The following is a 19,044-nucleotide window of genomic DNA, read 5'->3' as shown; positions in this document are numbered from 1 at the left end:
TTGAGATAGGCGCCATCACGACAGGTGAGATTTTGGGTCGTGACAAAGAGCTTTATTGATCGCTCACTGCAGAACGCAATCTTATCAGTAGAGATGAAGAGAAGGCCTGCCATTGAACCAGATGTCGTTGATAAATAGCATTTAGAAACTTTCAATAGCTTTTCATCATCTCTAACACTAAACTTTCCCTTGAATATTCTCTCCACCCCTCCAACCTGAAGAATTTTCACCCCAAGGCTCAATTTTCCCTTCACAGTTTCTGTTAGCTTCGGGCTTAGGCTCACTGCATAATTTAAGTTGAAACGTTAATGTCATTACAATCAATACCTTCTATCGTATATACATTTAAATAGTGCTTTCTTGCCTGGTTTTGTACATCATGACTCACCAATCTGTGTTCTTTATATTTACATTCTTTGCGTTTGGCCATGCTTCACTTGCAACTACTGAAATCATGACATGCAAGTTGAAATTTGATTACCAATATTTCCAATATTGAAAAACTTGGTTTGATGAGTATGTCAAGTGAAAATTGGTTTTAAGACACTAAACATCAATTTTTTTCCAAGTTCGTTTATGTCCAAACACAACTGAATCAAATGCTCTTTTTCATCTTCAATTTTTAATACTTTTTTTACTGTTATATATCAAAAATATAACTATGTAAGTGCTTACCATGTTCGAGGATGCCTTGTGCAAGACAGTCCATCCTTTCTCCCAGTTTGGTCATCTTACCAATCACAGATTTTCCTGCATATTCAAGAATATTTATCTTTAAGATTTCTTCGTTTGAGGGTTATTAATACTCCGTACTAGTACAAGAACAAGTTGATTATTCTTCCTCAAGAGACAACGTAAATGCTCACTTTGCTTTAATTTAGATAAGATCTTTGAACATATGGTCTTGGCAAGAAGATAGGGATAGTAGTCTTTTTGGCTGCCATTCAATTGAGCATACTACTGAATTCATTGGAATATCCACCACATTTCCACTGAGTAAGTTCTTCATTGTGACTTCTGCTTTTGAAGTGGATTGCTGTATTGTAAAGGTCACTGATAAATAAGTCTTCCGTTGATGGCTTAAAAACATTCCTTCTAGACTATGTATAGGAGTTTGGGAGAAGTTTATAGAATCTTTCAACTAATTGTTGCATGAGTCACCTATGGGTCACCACTAACAACCATAAAAGATATTGCATGTGCTTTTTGGAATTTTCTTTTGTTCCAAGAAGAAAAGGTTGTCTGGAAGGCTGAGATTTACAAAAGTTGTAGTGTTTTCCATAATCATTTTTTATATTGAAATTTGAAATATTCAAAAATCAAAGTGCAGTGCATGTTCAACCTCTTCTTTCTTTTCTTTGTTTTTCCCTTTGCTTTCTGTCCGTTAATCTCTCTCTCTTTCCCATAACGGTGGTGTCCGTGTTAGTTTGTATGCACCTTGACTATTCCATCAGGTACTTGCGATCTCCCATCAGTATAGGTATCGGATAACGCTACCCATCAAAGCTTAGGCTTATGAGAAGAAATCACCTAGCGTTTTTACTTTTTGCTTGAATTAAACCCTTGTCTCTCATGGTTTTTATCTATGTCTTCTATTGCTGCAAGGTTTGAAAATGTCTTTCTTTTAGTTATCTAGTCAATTACAGTAAACTAATCTCATTGCTGACTTATTTTGTTATCAAGATTTGGGTGCACATGTGGTGTTTATAACTTTTGAGTTGGCACATTTGCTTTGTGATGCAACCTACTTTTGTAAGTTAAGTAAGAGTAACCTATGCATTTTGAAGTCATCTTATCAAAACCTAAACGACCTTTTTACTTTACTATGCAAATCGACTCATAAATTCCTTTCATGGGCCACATTTCTCTACAGTCGCATGTAATATTTGTTTTTCTAACCATAATCTTATTTAGTTTCTTCTAAAACTTCCCTTCCAGGAGTAGGGGTAAGGCTGCGTACATCTTACCCTCCCCAGACCCACTTATGGAAAACTATTGGGTTTTTTGTTGTTGTTGTAGGTTCTTCTAAAACTTAAAATTTCAATTAGTATTATCGTATGTCCCTTCTTTGTGGTTCTGAGTTGATAATCATTTATGTGTAAAAGGATTGAATAAGCATTTATTTAAAATAAAGCTAATAGTTGGATTGTTTTCATACTACTGAAGTAAAAAAAAGTGACATTTCTTCTCCAATTAATCTTGCAATTCCAAGTAGGAGGCATTTGAGATTGGATTGCATGCTTGGGCCTAAATTGAGTTAGTTGGATGGTGTGGGTGTTTAAAACATGGCTATAAGTTTTGCCTTAAGGCTGTTTGCTGGCTCGCTACGGGGATCAAAGCGGACTGTGGGTGAGAAAAGGGCAACACTTGTCAAAATGAACTGGTGCTATGAGCACAATTGCGGAGCCACGATCACATTATTAGTGATCTTTGCATGGTAACAAAGGAAGTTGCGATCACAACACATGACTCACGATCGCAGCAAGGCAAGGTCTGGGAGGTAGTAAGCCCAAGCTCGAAAATCACAATCCCGAGCCCGGTTGCTGCAATCGCCACTCTATGAGCTGGCTGAGGTATTGAGCTCAGCTTTATAAATTGTGAACACGGCCCCAAGGACCGCTATCACAGCTTTCTTCCTGGGATCTCAAATCTTCAGTGTTTCTATCACTGCACAAGGCCTGCAATGGCAGCAAAGCTATTCACATGTTCAACTATAACGATTTATCACTTTTCTCGACTCCCACACCCCTAACTTGGTCCAAGAAGATGAAATCACTCCCCACTTCTTCTGAATTTCAAAGTAAGTCGTATTTAACTTGATTTAAGCTATTCCTCTTATAATAACAGTCACGACCCAAAATTTCGTCAGTCGTGATCACGCCTATCTCAATCTTAGGCAAACCTACAATCTTTCTTTTAAATTTGAAAAAAAAATAATTAAATTCAGCGGAAGAAATCTCACAAATACAAATATAACACTCTTAAAATCCGGTGTCACTGAGTACATGAGCATCTAATATGAATACAAAGTCTGACTGATAAAATCACTGTCTGAAAATATAGAACAATACAATAATTAAACAGGAAGGGAATCAAGTCTGCAGACGTCAAGCAGCTACATTGATAGTCCCCAAAAGAATTAACTTCGAAATCTATCAGCCGCCGTATCCGGGAGTACCTGGATATGCACACGAGGTGCAGAGTGTAGTATGTGTACAACTAACTCAATAAGTAACAAGACTAACCTCTGCCCTGAAAGTAGTGACGAGCTCCGCAGGTACAGTCCAGTATAAATAATGGTACAACAATGTAGGCATGCTTTCAAGTTCAACAGTTAAACTCAGTACAAGTGAAATAGATCAATACTTCATGATATGAGGAATACGGCATCTCAGTAGAAAGACCTCAAGTAAATACTGGTCACCAATTATTCGGTCACTCGGTACAGTTTATGGCCAATCTAGCCCAGGGGTGTTCCAACCCGTACATATATACACATCGACTGACAGTGAGTTACTCGGTACCATATAAGGCCAATCCAGTCCTGGGGTAATTTATCCCCAAATGTAAATGATACGGACAAGATCCATGTCCAGGTGAATTCATTACAATATAAATAAGTAACGCAAGTCCATGCCCTGGGAAATCCATCCTGAATATATATAATCATCTACGCTCACTGGGGGTGTGTACAGACTCCGGAGGGGCTCCTTCAGCCCAAGCGTGATATAAAGCCTATATGGCCTACTGCAGGCGGGCAGTCCCGATCCGTATAATAACAAAGCCTATAAGGCCTGCTGCAGGTGGGCAACCCGGATCCATAAAATATTAAAGCCTATAAGGCCTGTTGCAGGCAGGCAACCCCGATCCATATAATAATAATGTATAAAGCCATTCTGGACTGCTGCAGGCGGGCAACCCCGGTCCATTTATTGATAACATATATAAAGCCAATATGGCCTGCTGCGGCGTGCAGCTCGATCCCATAAATATCCTCACAATGGACGAATATGACTGAGTGTGAAATGTATATTTTTGAAACAATTAATTCAACAGGAACACGGCCTTATGGGTCCCAAAATATTGGCACATAGCCTAAACACGATATTTAATAAGAGTCTCGGCTCAATTTCTCTAACACGTGGAACATGTTCAGATAATAACATGATTCATTAATTTTACAACTACACATGATTTATTCAAGACATAATTTTTGTGGTGCACGTCTACATGCTCGTTACCTATCGTGTGTATCACCTCCAAACAATTTATATCATACCAAATTTCGGGGATTCATACCTTCAGAACCAAGTTTAGAAGTGTTACTTACCTCAAACCGTGTAATTCCGCTATGCCTTTGCATTGTGAATTGGCCTCCAAACGCCTCGAATCTAGCCACAATTAATTCGATTCAGTCAATAAAATTTATTGGAATTAATTACATAAGAAAATGCTAATTTTTCATAAAAATCCAAAATTTAGCTCAAAAAACGCCTGTGAGGCCCACGTCTCAGAATCCAATGAAACTCACAAAATCCGACAACCCATCCAATTAAAAGTTCAACCATACTAATTTCACTCAAATCCGACTCCGAATCGGTGTTCAAATCTCGGAAATTTATTTTATAAAATTGTAGAAATTCCTCCGATTTCTCTTGAAAAATCAATAATCTAGCGCCAAAAATGAAGATTAATTCATGGAATGTAATCACAAGGGAGTCAAGAACACTTACCCCAAGTTGTGTGGAAAATTTCCTCTCCAAAGTCGCCAAATCCGAGCTCCAAAATCTGAAAATGGAGAAAAAAACAAAAACCCACGATTTTACCTTCTGTCTAGTCTTTTACACTTCGCGATCGCGAAGCACAAAAATTTCCAACCCAAAATTTGCCTTTCGCGATCACGAAGAACAAGGGCCCAGCTCTTCCAGATAGCCTCTAGTATAATGGTCATAACAGTTTGTACAAAACTTTAAATTATAAATGGTTTAACTTTCTGAAAGCTATACACCAAGGGCTATAACTTTCATTTGTTGCTCACCTCCCAATTCCTTATAGATTACGAGATATAAGCTCCAAAAATCAGCCCTGTGCAACAGAAATTTCCAAACTCTTCCCAGACAGCCTATAGTATATCCACCATAACCTTTTATACACAACTCCAAATGACAAATGGCTTACCTTTCTTAAGACTAGACACAAAGGGCTACAACTTTTATTTTTGGATCATCTCCAAATTCCTTATAGATTGCGAGATATAAGCTTCCAAAGTCGGGTTAGTGCAGCACGATTTTCCTCTACGCGATTGCGAAAAGGCTTCTGCGATCGCGATTCACAGTGTCCAAACAACAAAATTACTCTTCGCAATCGCGATCATTTGTCCGCGATCGCGATGAATACCTCTATGGCCAAAAACAAACAACTAAGAATGGCGTAGAAATGGTCCAAAACCACTCCGAAACTCACCCGAGCCCCTCGGGACCTCAACCAAATATACAAATAAGTCCTAAAATATCATACGAACTTAATCGAAGCCTCAAATCACATCAAACAACGCTAAAACCACGAATCATGCCCCAATTCGAGCTTTATGAAACTAAGAAATTCCAACTTCTACATTCGATGCCGAAACCTATCGAATCAAGTCCGATTGACCTCAAATTTTGCACACAGGTCATAGTTGACATAACGAAGCTATTCCAATTTTCAGAATCGGATTCCGACCCGATATCAAAATGTCAACTCCCCGGTCAAATTTTCCAAAAATTCATCTTTCGCCATTTCAAATCTAATTCCACTACAGACCTTCAAATATTTTTCCGGAAATGCGAGGTCGTTTACACATAAGTCCACATCCCGGTCAACTTTTCTAACTTAAAATTTTCAATTATGAGACTAAGTGTCTCATTTCACTCCAAATTCCCTCCGGACTCGAACCAACTAAACCGGTAAGTCTTAAAACGACTATGAAGCATAAATTGAGCAGTAAATGGGGGAACGGAGCTGTAATACTCAAAACGACCGGCCGGGTCGTTACAATAACACATGATTTAACTCTCAAATCTTAGATTTTTGTTGGATACCCTATTCTGCCAAATTTCACCCAAGTACTAGGGTTTGAACTATTGAGGTAGTTTGAGATATTTGACACTACCCAACTATTAGATAGACTCTGTATAGATTATGGTTGGTGTGTGATTATGCTGTAGAGATGATGTGAACGGGATGGTTGAATCAAGATTCACTCTAGGTTTCATGAAAATGGTTGGATGACTATGGCCAAGTCCCAAAACATGAATTATCCTTCCGTTTGCATTAGTATTACAATAAGTCTATACATCCGTATTAACTCCCAATGCTCAAAGCCTACAAAACCTACGACCTCCTTTGAGCAATGGAGCTAGTTACAAGTTTGAACAAATCTGTAAATTCGTTTCTGCATCAACATTTTACATTGATGAATGGGCGAATTTGGAAACAAAATGAAAAAAGAAAAGGAGAAAAAAACTATCTTCTTAGCTTGCTTGAAGAACTTGAAATTGCCTGCTGTAGATATCTTAGAGTCTTTTGATGATTAAGGAATCCCATAAACCAAAACTCAAAACCATGCACTGCACTTTGATTTTTGTTAGTTTCGGGCTTAGGCTCACTGCACAAATAAAGGACATTACAACCAATACTTTCTACGGTATATACATGTAAATTGTGCTTCTTGCACGAATTTGTGTACTTCATTGACTCACATATCTGTGTTCTTTAGATTTACACTAGTGTTTGGCCATGACTTCACTTGCAAATACTGAAGGTGAAGTTTGGCCATCCGTATTTGCAGATAGTGGAACTTTTTAGCATTTGAAAGACGGGTGAAATATTGAAAAGCTTGTCTGAGTAGCATTTCAAGTGAGATAATTGTTTTTTACTCACAAAACCGTAATTATTTTTCCACGGAGAACTAATGTCCAGACACAATTAATCTTTTGAAGTATTTAATGGAGAATATAAGTGCTTACCATGCTCCCGGATGCCTTGTGCAAGACAGTCCATCCTTTCTCCGAATTTATTCATCTTACCAATGACAGATTTTCCTGCATATTCAAGAATATTTTTATTTTTATGATCTCTTCATTCTAGGGTCATACGACAAGATCAAGTTGATTCTTCATCATGAGACAGATGAAATACTCACTTTGCTTTATTTTAGATAAGTTCTTTGAAGTTGCATATGGAATAATATGGTCTTCACTTGCAGATAGAACCAGTAGTCTTTTTGGCTGCCTTTCAAGTGAGCATACTGCTGAACTCATGGGAATACCCACCACAGTTCCACTGAGTCAGCTATGGGTCATCAACAACCAAAAAAAAAGATCATGCATGTGCTTTTTAGAATTTTCTTTTGTACCAAGAAGAAAAAGGTTGTCAGGAAGATGGGAGTGTTTTCAATAAATCTTTTTATTGATTGAAATTTGAAATATTCAAAAATCAAAGTGCAGTGCATGTTCAACCTCCCCCTTTATTTTCTTTTTTTTTTTTATCCCTTTGCTTGCATCAGTCCATCAATATATATCTTTTTTTCTTGCTCTTAAAGGTATTGAAAATGTCTTCTTTTAGCTGTCTGCTCAATTACAGTAAACTAATGTCATTGCTGACTTATTTCTTTATCAAGATTTGTGTGCATATGTGGTGTGTTTAACTTTTGAGTTGGCAGATTTGCTTTATGATGCAACCTACTTTTGTAAGTTGAGCAAAAGTAAGTGTTCTGATGCATTTTTCATTTGTTTCTTCCAAAATACTTAGCAAGTTATAAAGAAGTTATCTTTAATACTCCCAATAATACATATTATGTGGCATTATTCTTATTCGTCCGTTCAAAGAGAATGACACATTTTTTTGGAAATAATACAACTTAAAAATTTTCATTTTATGCTAAATGGCAATATGCTTTTATGGTGACAAAATTTTTGTTGTAGGTTTAGGACCATAAGTACAAAAAAAATTTTTTTCTTAAACTTCATGTCGAGTCAAACTCTATCACATAAACTGGCTCAGAGAGAATAATATTTTTGGAGGTTTGCACTGTGTTTTCATTCGTTTTTCGAATTATACTATCCAACAAGCTAGTTGGTCATTTTTTGTCAGAAAATGAGTTTAGTTACGGAGAACTTAAATAAAATGAAGTGAACCTCTATTACATGCAAAACGAAGAGCATACATGTTACACGAAAAAAATCTCAAGAAGGATATTATAATTAAATTAAAATATAATAAGGTATATGGTATCCTACTCTCTTGGTTTCACTATATATGAGGCTGCTGAGATATTGAGAATGATGTGAAGGGGACGGATGAATCAAGATTCACCATAGATTTCATTAAAATGGTAGCATGACTATGGCCAAGTCCCAAAAGATGGATTAGCCTTTCGTTTGCATTGTTTTTACAATAAGTCTATACATCCATATTTACTATTAACTCCTAAGGCTCAAAGCCTACAAAACCTAAGACCTCCTTGAGCAATGGAGCTAGTTACAAGTTTGAACTGATCTGTAAATTCCTTTCTTCATCAACATTTAACATTGATGAATGGGCGAATTTGGAAACAAAATGAAAAAAGAAAAGGAGAAAAAAACTATCTTCTTAGCTTGCTTGAAGAACATGAAATTGCCTGCTGTAGATATCTTAGAGTCTTTTGATGATTAAGGAATCCCATAAACCAGAACTCAAAATCATCCTCTGTAACTACTTGTATATACTTCTGTGATCGCTTTTCCATATTTTCACTCTCTTTTGCTTTCTTTGTTTTATTTATTGGGATCAATACCTGCAATTGTTAACCGGCCTATTAGATTATGCTTTACATGGATAGAAAATTAGAGATGAAAGAAAACCAGAGAAGAGGGGTACCTTGTAACGGATTTTAAGCAACTTTCCAGTTGGAGACAAGAGCTTTATTGATCGCTCACTGCAGAAAGCAATCTTATCAGTAGAGATGAAGAGAAGGCCTGCCATTGGACCAGCTGTCGTTGATAAATAGCATTGAGAAACCTTCAATAGCTTTTCATCATCTTTAACCTTAAACTTCTGCTTGAATATTCTTTCCAACCCTCCTACTTGAAGAATTTTGGCCCCAAGGCTCAATTTTCCCTTCATAGTTTCTGTTAGCTTCGGGCTTAGGCTCACTGCACAATTTAAGTTGAAACATTGTCATTAAAATCAATATTTTCTATCGTATATACATGTAAATAGTGCTTCTTGCATGGTTTTGTACATCAACACTTTAGATTTACATTCTTTGCGTTTGGCCATGCTTCACTTTCAAATACTGAAATCATTATATGCAAGTTGAAATTTGATTACCAGTATTTCCAATATTGAAAAACTTGTTGGATGAGTATGTCACGTGAAAATTGGTTTTAAGACACTAAACATCAAAAACAAATTCCAAGTTCGTTCATGTCCAAACACAACTGAATCAAATACTCTTTTTCATCTTCAATTTCTTATACTTTTTTTAATGTCGTATATCAAGAATATAACTATATAAGTGCTTACCATGTTCGCGAATGCCTTGTGCAAGACAGTCCATCCTTTCTCCCAGTTTGGTCATCTTACCAATCACAGATTTTCCTGCATATTCAAGAATATTGTTATCTTTAAGATTTCTTCATTCAAGGGTCATTAATACTCAGCACTAGTACAAGAACAAGTTGATTATTCTTAGTCAAGAGACAGCGGAAATACTCACTTTGCTTTAATTTAGATAAAATCTTTGAAGTTGCAGATGGAATATGGTCTTGGCAAGGAGATAGGGATAATAGTCTTTTTGGTTGCTTTTCAAATGAGCATACAGCTGAATTCATTGGAATATTCACCACATTTTTACTGAGTAAGTTCTTCATTGTGATTCTGATTCTGCAGTGGAATATTGTTGTATTGTAATGGTCAGTGAGAAATATTTAAGTTTTGGTTGATGGTAGAACATTTCTTGTATCATTATATATAAGGGTTTGAGGAGAAGTTGATGAATCTTTTAACTAATTGTTGCATGAGTCACCTTTGGGTCATCAACAACCATAAAAGATAATGCATGTGCTTTTTTAGAATTTTCTTTTGTACCAAGAAGAAAAGGTTGTCTGGAAGATGAAATGTCGGCTGAGATTTTCAAAAGTTACAGTGTCTTCCATAATCTTTTTGTGAATTGTAATTTGAAATATACAAAAATTTAAGTGCAGTGCATGTTCCCCCTTTCTTTCCTTTCTTTGTTTTTTCCTTTGCTTTCTGTCCATCTCTCTCTCGTAATAGTGGTGTCCCGGGCAGTTTGTCGGCACCTCAACTATTCCTTCGACTAGTACCTACAATCTCCCATCAACATAAGTACTAACTAGTCGTTTGGTACCTGGACTATATTATTCCAAGATTATCTCACCTAGACTAATTTATCTAACCTCGGAGGTGGGATAAAATAATACCAAGTTTGATGGGATAAATGTGGGATAAGATAGGATATCTAGGATTAAGTCTGTGACTAAGTTTATACTATGTTTGATTGACGGTATAAATTTATGCCGCATATCAAACGACCCTAATGCTACCCACCAAATAGCTAGATGAGAAGAAATCAAGTTGCGTTTTTAGTTTTGCTTGAATTAAATCCTCGTCTCTCATGGTTTTAATCTATGTCTTATTATTGCTGCATATGTTTTGAAAATGTCTTTCTTTTAGTTGTATGATCAATTACAGTAAACAAATCTCATTGCTGACTAATTTTGCTATCAAGATTTGGGTGCGTTTCTAACTTTTGAGCTGGCAGATTTGCATGCAACCTACTTTTGTAAGTTGAGCAAAAGTAAGAGAAACCTATGCGTTTTGATGTCATCTTGTCAAAACCTGAGCGATCTTTTTACTTTTCTGTGCAAATCGACTCGCGTGTAATTCATTTTTTAACCATAATCTTATTTAGTATCTTCTAATGTTTAAAATCCCAATTGGTATTATCATAAGGCACTTTAACTTTTATGGATCCGAGTTGATAATTTTTTATATGTAAAAGGATTGAATAAGCATTTATTTGAAATAAAACTAATAGTTTGACTTTATACATGAGTGGCGGAGCCAGAATTTTCACTAAGAATGTGAAAATATAAATAAGTAAATTCACGAAAAAATTATGGGGTGTCAATATAATATATATACATAAAAGTCTTTTATCTATCTATACAATGTAATTTTCCTACGAAGATGTTGAATTGTCTTTAGTGAGAAGCAAGTTGTTTTGGTTGGATGTTAATGTTATTTTATCCGTTAAAACTTACCCGTACACAGTGTTATGACACATGTCTTCACATATGTTGTTATCATTAAACCGTAGTTGATTAATGCACATTATCAACAACAACAATAAATTCAATGTAATTTTATAAGTGAGGTAAGAGGAGAATAGTGTGTAGGCAGATTTTATCTCTATAGTGTGAAGTTAGAGAAACTGTTTTGAATAGACTCTCGTTACACATTAAAAGATTTCAATCTGTGCGTAGGGCCAACAGATCTTGTGCTTGTCTGTATTATATTAACTTCTCTTTTAAGGCAGCAGTTACCTTTTTTTTATATCATCTTGTTGAGGTGTAAAGGCAGATCTGTAGGCCATTGTATGCTGACTTTATGTTGAACCACGTACGCATGACTAGTGATTTGAAATTTCTGAGTAATGCTTTGTAATTTGACGTACTTTTGCCTTTGGACGACAATAACTTGTAGAATCTAAAGAAACAAAAAGTATTTAGAGGTGAACTTTATGCACAAAAAATAAGTATATTTTCGGATGCATTCTCATACGCCTCTTTCGGCATAATTAATAAGTTACTTTAAAAGTATTTTTATTGTTTTGCCATGTGTTTGGATTTGTTTTTTCGAATTATGTGTTATCCAACAAGCTAGTTGGTCAAACTTTTATCGAATGTGTAAGTTACTCAAAACTTAAAATAATATGAAATCAACCTCTATTATGTACAAAACGAGAATAGAGATACACAAGTGTCATAGGAGATAGTTATTAATTCATAATTTAGTAGATCTTATAATTATTTATTTTCGACTGTGGGGCCTTGGGGATGAGTTCCCTTCTCTCTTATGTCACTACTTGCTAGATATATACAAATGGACATGCATAACTATTTGATAGAGTAGTAAGTACTTACTCATTCTTAAATCGGATGTCGAGTTTGGGTGTGGAGTCGCTTTTGTTAGGGAGTAATTTACCCTCAAATGTGAAACTTTCTGACTTCCGGTACAAATTCAACTTTTAGTCGAGTCACAATACAAATATCAAACGCCGGATAGAAAATATATCGGTCCCAATACTAATATTGGTTGAGTTGAGGTTGCGGTCTAATGATTGCAAATTTATTGTGTTAGTTAACATTTTACTAAGGATATTACAACAAACTTGTTTTCTTTGGGAGAGACCACCCCGTCATTTTCAAATTATCTCCTTTTCCACACATCTTGAATGATCTTTTCACAATTTAAAAGTGGTTCCTTTTCTCTTACCAATTTATTAAATGAGATAAAGCTTAGTTTAACGTTTTAAAATTTTGATATAAGATCATTTGAGAATCTTAGATTTAAAGCTCTTAGATGATAGATGCATCATTTTTTATTCAATAATGTGTTATCGTTAGGAGGCCACAGGTTCGAGCCGTGAAAATAATCTCTTTCAAAAATGCATGTAAAGGTTACGTACAATAGATCTTTGTGGTCCGGTATTTACCCGTACCTAGCGCATAACAGGAACTTAGTTCATCGGGCTGCCCTTTTAATGTGTTATCGCCTTTAGTTTCGGTTTTTTTCCCCTTTCTCGTCTCAATGGATTAAAAAAACATTCAAGAAATGAACAATATAAAAAGCGGAAGTTACACAATTGATAGGATATGTGCTCCTATTCAAGGATGTCGAGTGGCTGGTTTCTTCACATTCTCACTTGCTTTGTCACTACAGAAGGCAATTTTCTCATAAGAAACAAAGAGCGAAGGCCTATGAAAGCAGAGCCGGAATTTAAAGTTTATAGGTTCAGGAATCTAGTCCGTTTAATTTACTGAGTTCTAAATTAATAATTTACACATATTCAATAGATTGTACATATTCAATGGATTAAAGTTACTGGATTCGGCCAAACCCGTAACATGTAAGTTCTAGCTCCGCCACTGCCATGCAATTGAACCTGCTGTTGTTGATAAGCATTGAGAAACCTTTAACAATATACCACTTAGATATATAGTAGTGTTACGGGAACATAATGCACTTTGGAGGTGTTTTTTTTTTTTGGGGGGGGGGGGAGGCTACATGATGCACTTTGGAATTGTAATCTGTGATGATTGTGCTTGTGCTCACCATATTCCAAAATTCCAATTTTATTTTTGAATTAATAAGGATTTAGTTGGATGATTTTTAAGTGATAAAATTAAAATAGTGATTTTTGTGTGATAACAGATGATTTTTTATCCACAAGCATGGCAAATATTTTTTGTATACTTGATCACGCCCAAATATGCCTCCTAAAAGGTCTGGCGGTCGTTGCAAATATAATCCGGTTTACAACTCCGAAGTCGAATGTCACAGGGAATTAACCTACTAATTACAACCACTAGTTCCGCACGAATTCAAGTATTCAACCTTCAGAAATTTTAAATAACGATTTGAATGTTTACTAACTAAGAGCAAAGTAATTAAAATGCAGTAGTTTATAACTAACAGAGTAAATATTATAGACAAGAATTGGAAAAGTCTAGGGTTATAATTTTTTCTATTGTCGGAATCTCCCCCACCACGTTACCTATAAATTCATCTAAGTATTCTCTACCAATCGTGAGTACTTTGGGTGTCGTAGCTCTCTCTCGTGTAACTACCACAATTTAATAGACGTATTCTCTCTAACTACGCTAGCTGACTCTAATTCACCGCTCACTGTGATCACACTAAGGTTTTGTTATCTATAATCCCGTCTTTAAACCCTCTGTATTGATCTCTCAAATACGTTAGGAGTGGTGTTATTTGACAGCTACCTAAATGTGTACTCTCTCTCTCGAGCAATATACACACTAAATAGGCTCAGTTAATTGAGAGTTCTTCAATCAACAATAATGAAAATATAGTTGAAAAAGTAAAGAAAAATCAAAGGCAAAAATATATTAAATGTAGTAGAAATCATCGTCCAATTAGTTCCATCAAACCCTAGATTAGAAAGTTTAGCTACTCATAAATGTATCAACAATCAACATGATGTTTAAAGGCATTAAACTATAAAGTATAGAGATGAACGGAAGGGAAACTCGTTTTGCTTCTTGCTCCACCGTACTATCTCGCCTTTTTCTTCTCCAAAATAGTGTACCGCCCTTTCTCAACTCATATGGAAAGTATTTATATGTTAGGGTCAAAGTCCTTGAGTCCAAATCCAGGTCAGAGTCTTTTAACCCGCGACTTTTAATCACCTGGCTATAGACCTCGCGAAGCCTGGTCTATAGCGCGGTCTACCTGGCTATATACCTCGCGAAGCCTGGTCTATAGCGCGGTCAACCTGGCTATAAACCTTGCGAAGCCTGGTCTGTAGCACGGTTTGGGTACTTGATACTTTTTCACTCTTTTCTTGTATTTTTGTCCTCTTTTTGTGCAACTTTCATTCGACTATTTCTTTCGATATTTCTACACATAAAATAACACAATTTAGTTCAAATGTCGCACAATAATTCACTAAATCAACAAAATATAGGGCGAGTAATGTGCTAAAGGTATAGCATTTTGGCCGAACATCACTACCCCACACTTAAACGTTGCTCGTCCTCGAGTCAACCACCAATTCACACTAACATTGAGCACTTTATTTTCTTTTAGCACATCTGAAGCACACCATACCTATGACTATGGTTGATAGCAACAATTAAACTTTAGAATATGCCTTCAATACACACTTCCCTTTACTTTATGCCATACTTTAAAAATTTATTCAACAACAAGACAACATGCTTATAACAATCATAACCTCACACACCGACTTAATATTACAATGCATTCATGACTTGAACACTTAACATCATAGAGAAATCTAATTAATAATGTCACTTATCCCTTGCAAAATCATGTGCCCTCACAACAAGAACAAGAGAGTAAGTTGAATCCACACATTCGAATCAAATGGTCAAATATATTTTAAGGACTCACATATATCAAAAACACCCCGCACTCTCGCAAAGAAGTCACATGCAAGCACAAAGTACCATACACGTGCCCATTATGTAAACTTCTACTAATGTAGGCTTGCTCGATATAAAATCAATTAGGACTTTTTCTGATTATAATGTGGGCTAAAGGACGGGTAGGATAAATTTGAGAATAGTGACTGACCCTCCTAAGTATTTTAACACATCACAAAATTAACTTAAGCGAATATTTCTTCAACCCAACTGCAATTTTACAAATAATATCATGCCCAAAGTATTTCCTCTTTCTTTAAGCACTACTTTACTTTATACCCACTAACAGGGGCAAGATATTCTTATTTTCTTTTGCTACATTTATTTTCTTTTCAACAATACTTTTTTTCTCTACCATTCCTGCTAGTGGTGTATTCTTTACAATATAAGTGTACCTTTCATTCATTCATTGGTTCCACTCAAAAGCCACCCAAATTCCCTCCTAACTTCTTTTAGCGCTCATTTTACAATTAAAGTACTTTAAGAGGTAAAAAGATCAAAACAATGATAATTAAGAACAAAGGGGTATAGGCTTGTAATGTGGTTGCCAAATAAAAGTTTATAGGCTTAAAAGGGTTGACTATGGATAAATATTATTTGTGGTAAGCATTAAGCTCAAACAAATCAAAGAAAACCTAAAATTATTTTTCAAACCGAGGAAAACCTAAAGTTTCGCTTCAACTCACATACCGGACAAGTTCTAGACTCTAATGCAATGATACATACTATACAATTTCTCACCACACATGGCACATGACTCGCTAAGGACGGTTCCATTCTGATTCTCAAACAATTGCAAGTATTCACAGAGCCACAAAATATTAAGCATCAAGCACAAAGTGACACAAGCCAAGAAAACGAGATATAGGCGTTAATAAACATGTTATCTACTTAACAAGGCATCATAAGCATTTTCAAACCATAGCGAAGGTACTACACATGCTAGAGCCTAAATATGCTACTATCAAACTAGTCAAAGGCGCCTAGTACATCTCATTTTCCCCATCCTTTTAATCCCTAAATCCTACTCTACTCTAAAGATAAAAAACTACTATCGGGTTCAACTACATCACGTGAAAAAGAACCGAGGCACAAACAAAAACCATAAGGGATTATTACTACCTAAAATAATAAAAATATATACTTTTGGATTTTTTATTTTTTTGTTAGACTTTAGTCCCTCAAGAAAACTGTCAAGGAGATCCATCGTCGGTAAAAGTCCAATCATTTCTATTTTTTTAAAAAGATTTATATTCTATGCTAAAATAGAAAAGATGTAGATAAAAAAAAAAAAAAAACAAGAAGTAATTAGTGTATCTAATATTTACAAGTCACAGAGAATATAACCTCCCACCCCACACTTAATTCATGCAACGTCCTCAGTGCATATATAAATTCATAAAGAAAATCAAGTAGGGTGGTAGGAAAAACTCCTTGATCAGTCATCGTCATCGCCTTCATCTTTGAAGGCCCCATCTGCAGCTGTCCAATCTTCATCCTCTGCTCCCTCCTCCACATCATCATCATCCTCCTCCTCGGACTGCTCTGGCTCGGCCTCGGAACACTCTGGCGCATTGACATCCTCATCCTCTGGGAGTCGTTGGCCATCGCCAAGCCCAACCAACTGTTGGGCATGAGCATTGGGCGGGAAACGCTCCTCCAAGATGGCCCTCTCCTCCGTAGTGGCCGTCCTCCCTCCAATCCTAAGCTGCAAGTCCATCATCGCATATAAATGGGCCATAAAGCTGTCATCTCGAGCATTGCGCTCGGCCCCTGTCAGTGAGGCCATTGCACTCTCCTCTTTCGCCCGAATGCTGGTGATGTCTTTCAGTTAGAGGGGTGGTGGAATGACTACATCAAAAGCTTGCTCCTCCTCCACATCCTTTTTTCTCAGATACTGAGTCAGCATGTTACCGAAGGACAATCTATCAATTCTCTTGCTTGTTCTCACATGCGCCATCTGGTAGCGTATCAAGCGGCACACATTCACTTTTTTGGCCAGTCATTAGGAAGTACAAATGCATACCCTTTCACGGCTAATAAGAGTCTCATGGTTGCATGGTAGTAAGCATGTGTTGATCAATTTCAACCACACTTGAGCTTCCGGCTTCATTTCTTTCTTTGGAAATTTCATATGACCTTTGGTCTTCTTGTCACGAACCCAAGCGGCCACATAATTGACACTACAAAGAGTGTGTCTCAGTGCAAGATATGTTGGTCGGGTAATGAAGTTATCCAGGGGCTCCTGGGGAACATCCGGATCTCCCAACTAATTGCATATAGCTGATGCAAAAAAATCAATCAACTTCCCCCGAATAGGCACTAGCTGCTCAGGATCATTCGGATTCGGCGTAAAATTCATGGACAAGGTTTACATTGATATCCTCAGTATTTATAAACACGTAGCTCAATCCAAGATCATGAATACCCTTCCAAATTGAGTGATACTTAGCTTTTAGACGGCGCTCATGAACAGCCAACTCAAAGTGTATATGTTTCGGCTGACAAAGCTTGTACCAGTCCTTGGCAGATATGGGTATACTCTTAAGACCAAATTCTCGTTGTCCTGCCTATTGTGGGATGTGAGGCTGCTAGAGCTGCAACTGCTTGCAATCCCTCAACTTGGCTTGAAGTGGCTTCCCCTCCTTTTCTTTTTTTCGGTGGAGGTGCGGAGGAAGCCTTAGCTTTGGTGGGAGCAGTGGCTTTGCCCTTTCCTTTACCGTTATCCTTCTTAGGAGGCATATTCGTACCTACACAAGTAGACATTAGTCAGACATGGAAGCATTGAATCACTTCAAAACATGGTCTTGCGACCCCACACTTAAGAGTTCATCACATGATGTTCAACAATTTTCGAGGCTACTCAGACTTCACCTCTTTATTTTAGCATGATAATCAAGTAATGATACAATGATGTCTACTACAATGGCGAAGCATATGGCTACCAGTAAGCCATTCCAAACTTAAAATTTCAAGTGGTGCAAGGCGACATATCGCTATTATTACAATCCTGGAGACTCGGGCAAGGCGACATATCGCTATTATTACAATCCTGGAGACTCGGGCTCCAATGGGGACAAAGAATGCCTTTGAGGCATTTTGACAAACACTTAGCGTGCACTAGTGCCATGGAAGTACTTGTAGGAATGAGGGATTGCCTCACCCTCCCAAATCGGCTTGGAAATTCCGTGCTACCACTTTTTGTACATAACAACAATACCATTCCTACGGGATTTATGGGGTTAGGACAAACAAGCACATTGTTACTATGAATCACAAACCCAAAAGTTATCTGATTTCATTACTTTCCACAATTCGAAATTTGGCAAAGAAAAGAGTTAGAGACCATACCTTAGATACTTAGGAGGAGAAATTGCTCTTCAATTTATGTTGCTGGTGAGTGAATGAATGGATGAATGAATGGCTTTAATGGAGTTTGTGTGTGAATGGGAGGGGAAAATTGGAGCGGGCAGTAGGGTGATTTATGAGATTGAGGAGTAGGGTGTTTTGTGAGATGGGAGATTAGGGCGGGCAGTGTTGTTTAAATTAAGGTGTGCGTGTGTGGTGTTTTAGTAAAAAGAAAAGCAAACTAAAAAATAAATAAAAAATTACCACTTACCTGGCGTCGCGAGGTCTGCAGCGAGGTAGATCTCGCTATAGCCCAAGCGACGCGTGCTTTACAGTGTGGTGGAACATTGGTGACGCGAGAGACAAAGCCTGGCCTAGCGCGCTAGGAACCTGGCGCCGCGAGGTCTGCTGCCCGGTCCACTGGTGCTGCATGCTGTGCGACACGAGGTAGGAAGTGCGG

General features: G+C 36.9%; 1 protein-coding gene and 2 long non-coding RNA genes across 6 annotated transcripts in view; 1 reads left to right on the top strand and 2 right to left on the bottom strand.

Moving 5' to 3' along the window:
- Positions 1 to 7,540, bottom strand: part of LOC104121513 (uncharacterized) — a 33,517-nt gene extending 25,977 nt beyond the window's left edge. The window contains exons 1-4 of one of the 4 annotated variants that reach the window (XR_011415289.1): positions 7,184 to 7,540; positions 7,008 to 7,082; positions 4,734 to 4,788; positions 2,957 to 4,391 (exon numbers count right to left, since the gene is read on the bottom strand). This is a non-coding gene — a long non-coding RNA (uncharacterized lncRNA). Of the gene's footprint in view, positions 1 to 159; positions 284 to 2,956; positions 4,392 to 4,733; positions 4,789 to 6,285; positions 6,647 to 7,007; positions 7,083 to 7,183 lie in introns of those variants that run through there. The other 3 variants (XR_011415288.1, XR_011415290.1, XR_011415287.1) reach the window with 3 other exon arrangements.
- On the top strand, positions 2,147 to 9,868 carry LOC138908893 (uncharacterized). Its single transcript, XR_011415293.1, has 2 exons — positions 2,147 to 2,800; positions 9,776 to 9,868. It is a non-coding gene; the product is annotated as an uncharacterized lncRNA (long non-coding RNA).
- Positions 8,323 to 10,173, bottom strand: LOC104121512 (putative GEM-like protein 8). Its single transcript, XM_018766682.3, has 4 exons — positions 9,740 to 10,173; positions 9,547 to 9,621; positions 8,899 to 9,173; positions 8,323 to 8,815 (listed from the first exon to the last, which is right to left on the bottom strand). The coding sequence occupies exons 1-4, from the start codon at positions 9,891 to 9,893 to the stop codon at positions 8,624 to 8,626; spliced, it is 696 nt and encodes a 231-aa protein (XP_018622198.1). The 5' UTR covers positions 9,894 to 10,173; the 3' UTR covers positions 8,323 to 8,623.
- Positions 10,174 to 19,044: the final 8,871 nt, after the last annotated feature.

This window comes from Nicotiana tomentosiformis, chromosome 4 (genome assembly GCF_000390325.3).
Source record: "Nicotiana tomentosiformis chromosome 4, ASM39032v3, whole genome shotgun sequence".
Taxonomy (NCBI): domain Eukaryota; kingdom Viridiplantae; phylum Streptophyta; class Magnoliopsida; order Solanales; family Solanaceae; genus Nicotiana; species Nicotiana tomentosiformis.
This window is presented reverse-complemented; position numbering and strand designations above follow the sequence as displayed.

What these genes read in the sequence shown, in the direction of transcription:
- LOC104121512 (XM_018766682.3), bottom strand. Translation starts at nt 9,893, where the DNA reads ATGAAGAACTTACTCAGTAAAAATGTGGTGAATATTCCAATGAATTCA. An exon ending in TTTATCTAAATTAAAGCAAA is followed by an intron (nt 9,622 to 9,739) that starts GTGAGTATTTCC and finishes TTGAATATGCAG; the next exon opens with GAAAATCTGTGATTGGTAAG. An exon ending in TGCTTAAAATCCGTTACAAG is followed by an intron (nt 8,816 to 8,898) that starts GTACCCCTCTTC and finishes TAACAATTGCAG; the next exon opens with GTATTGATCCCAATAAATAA.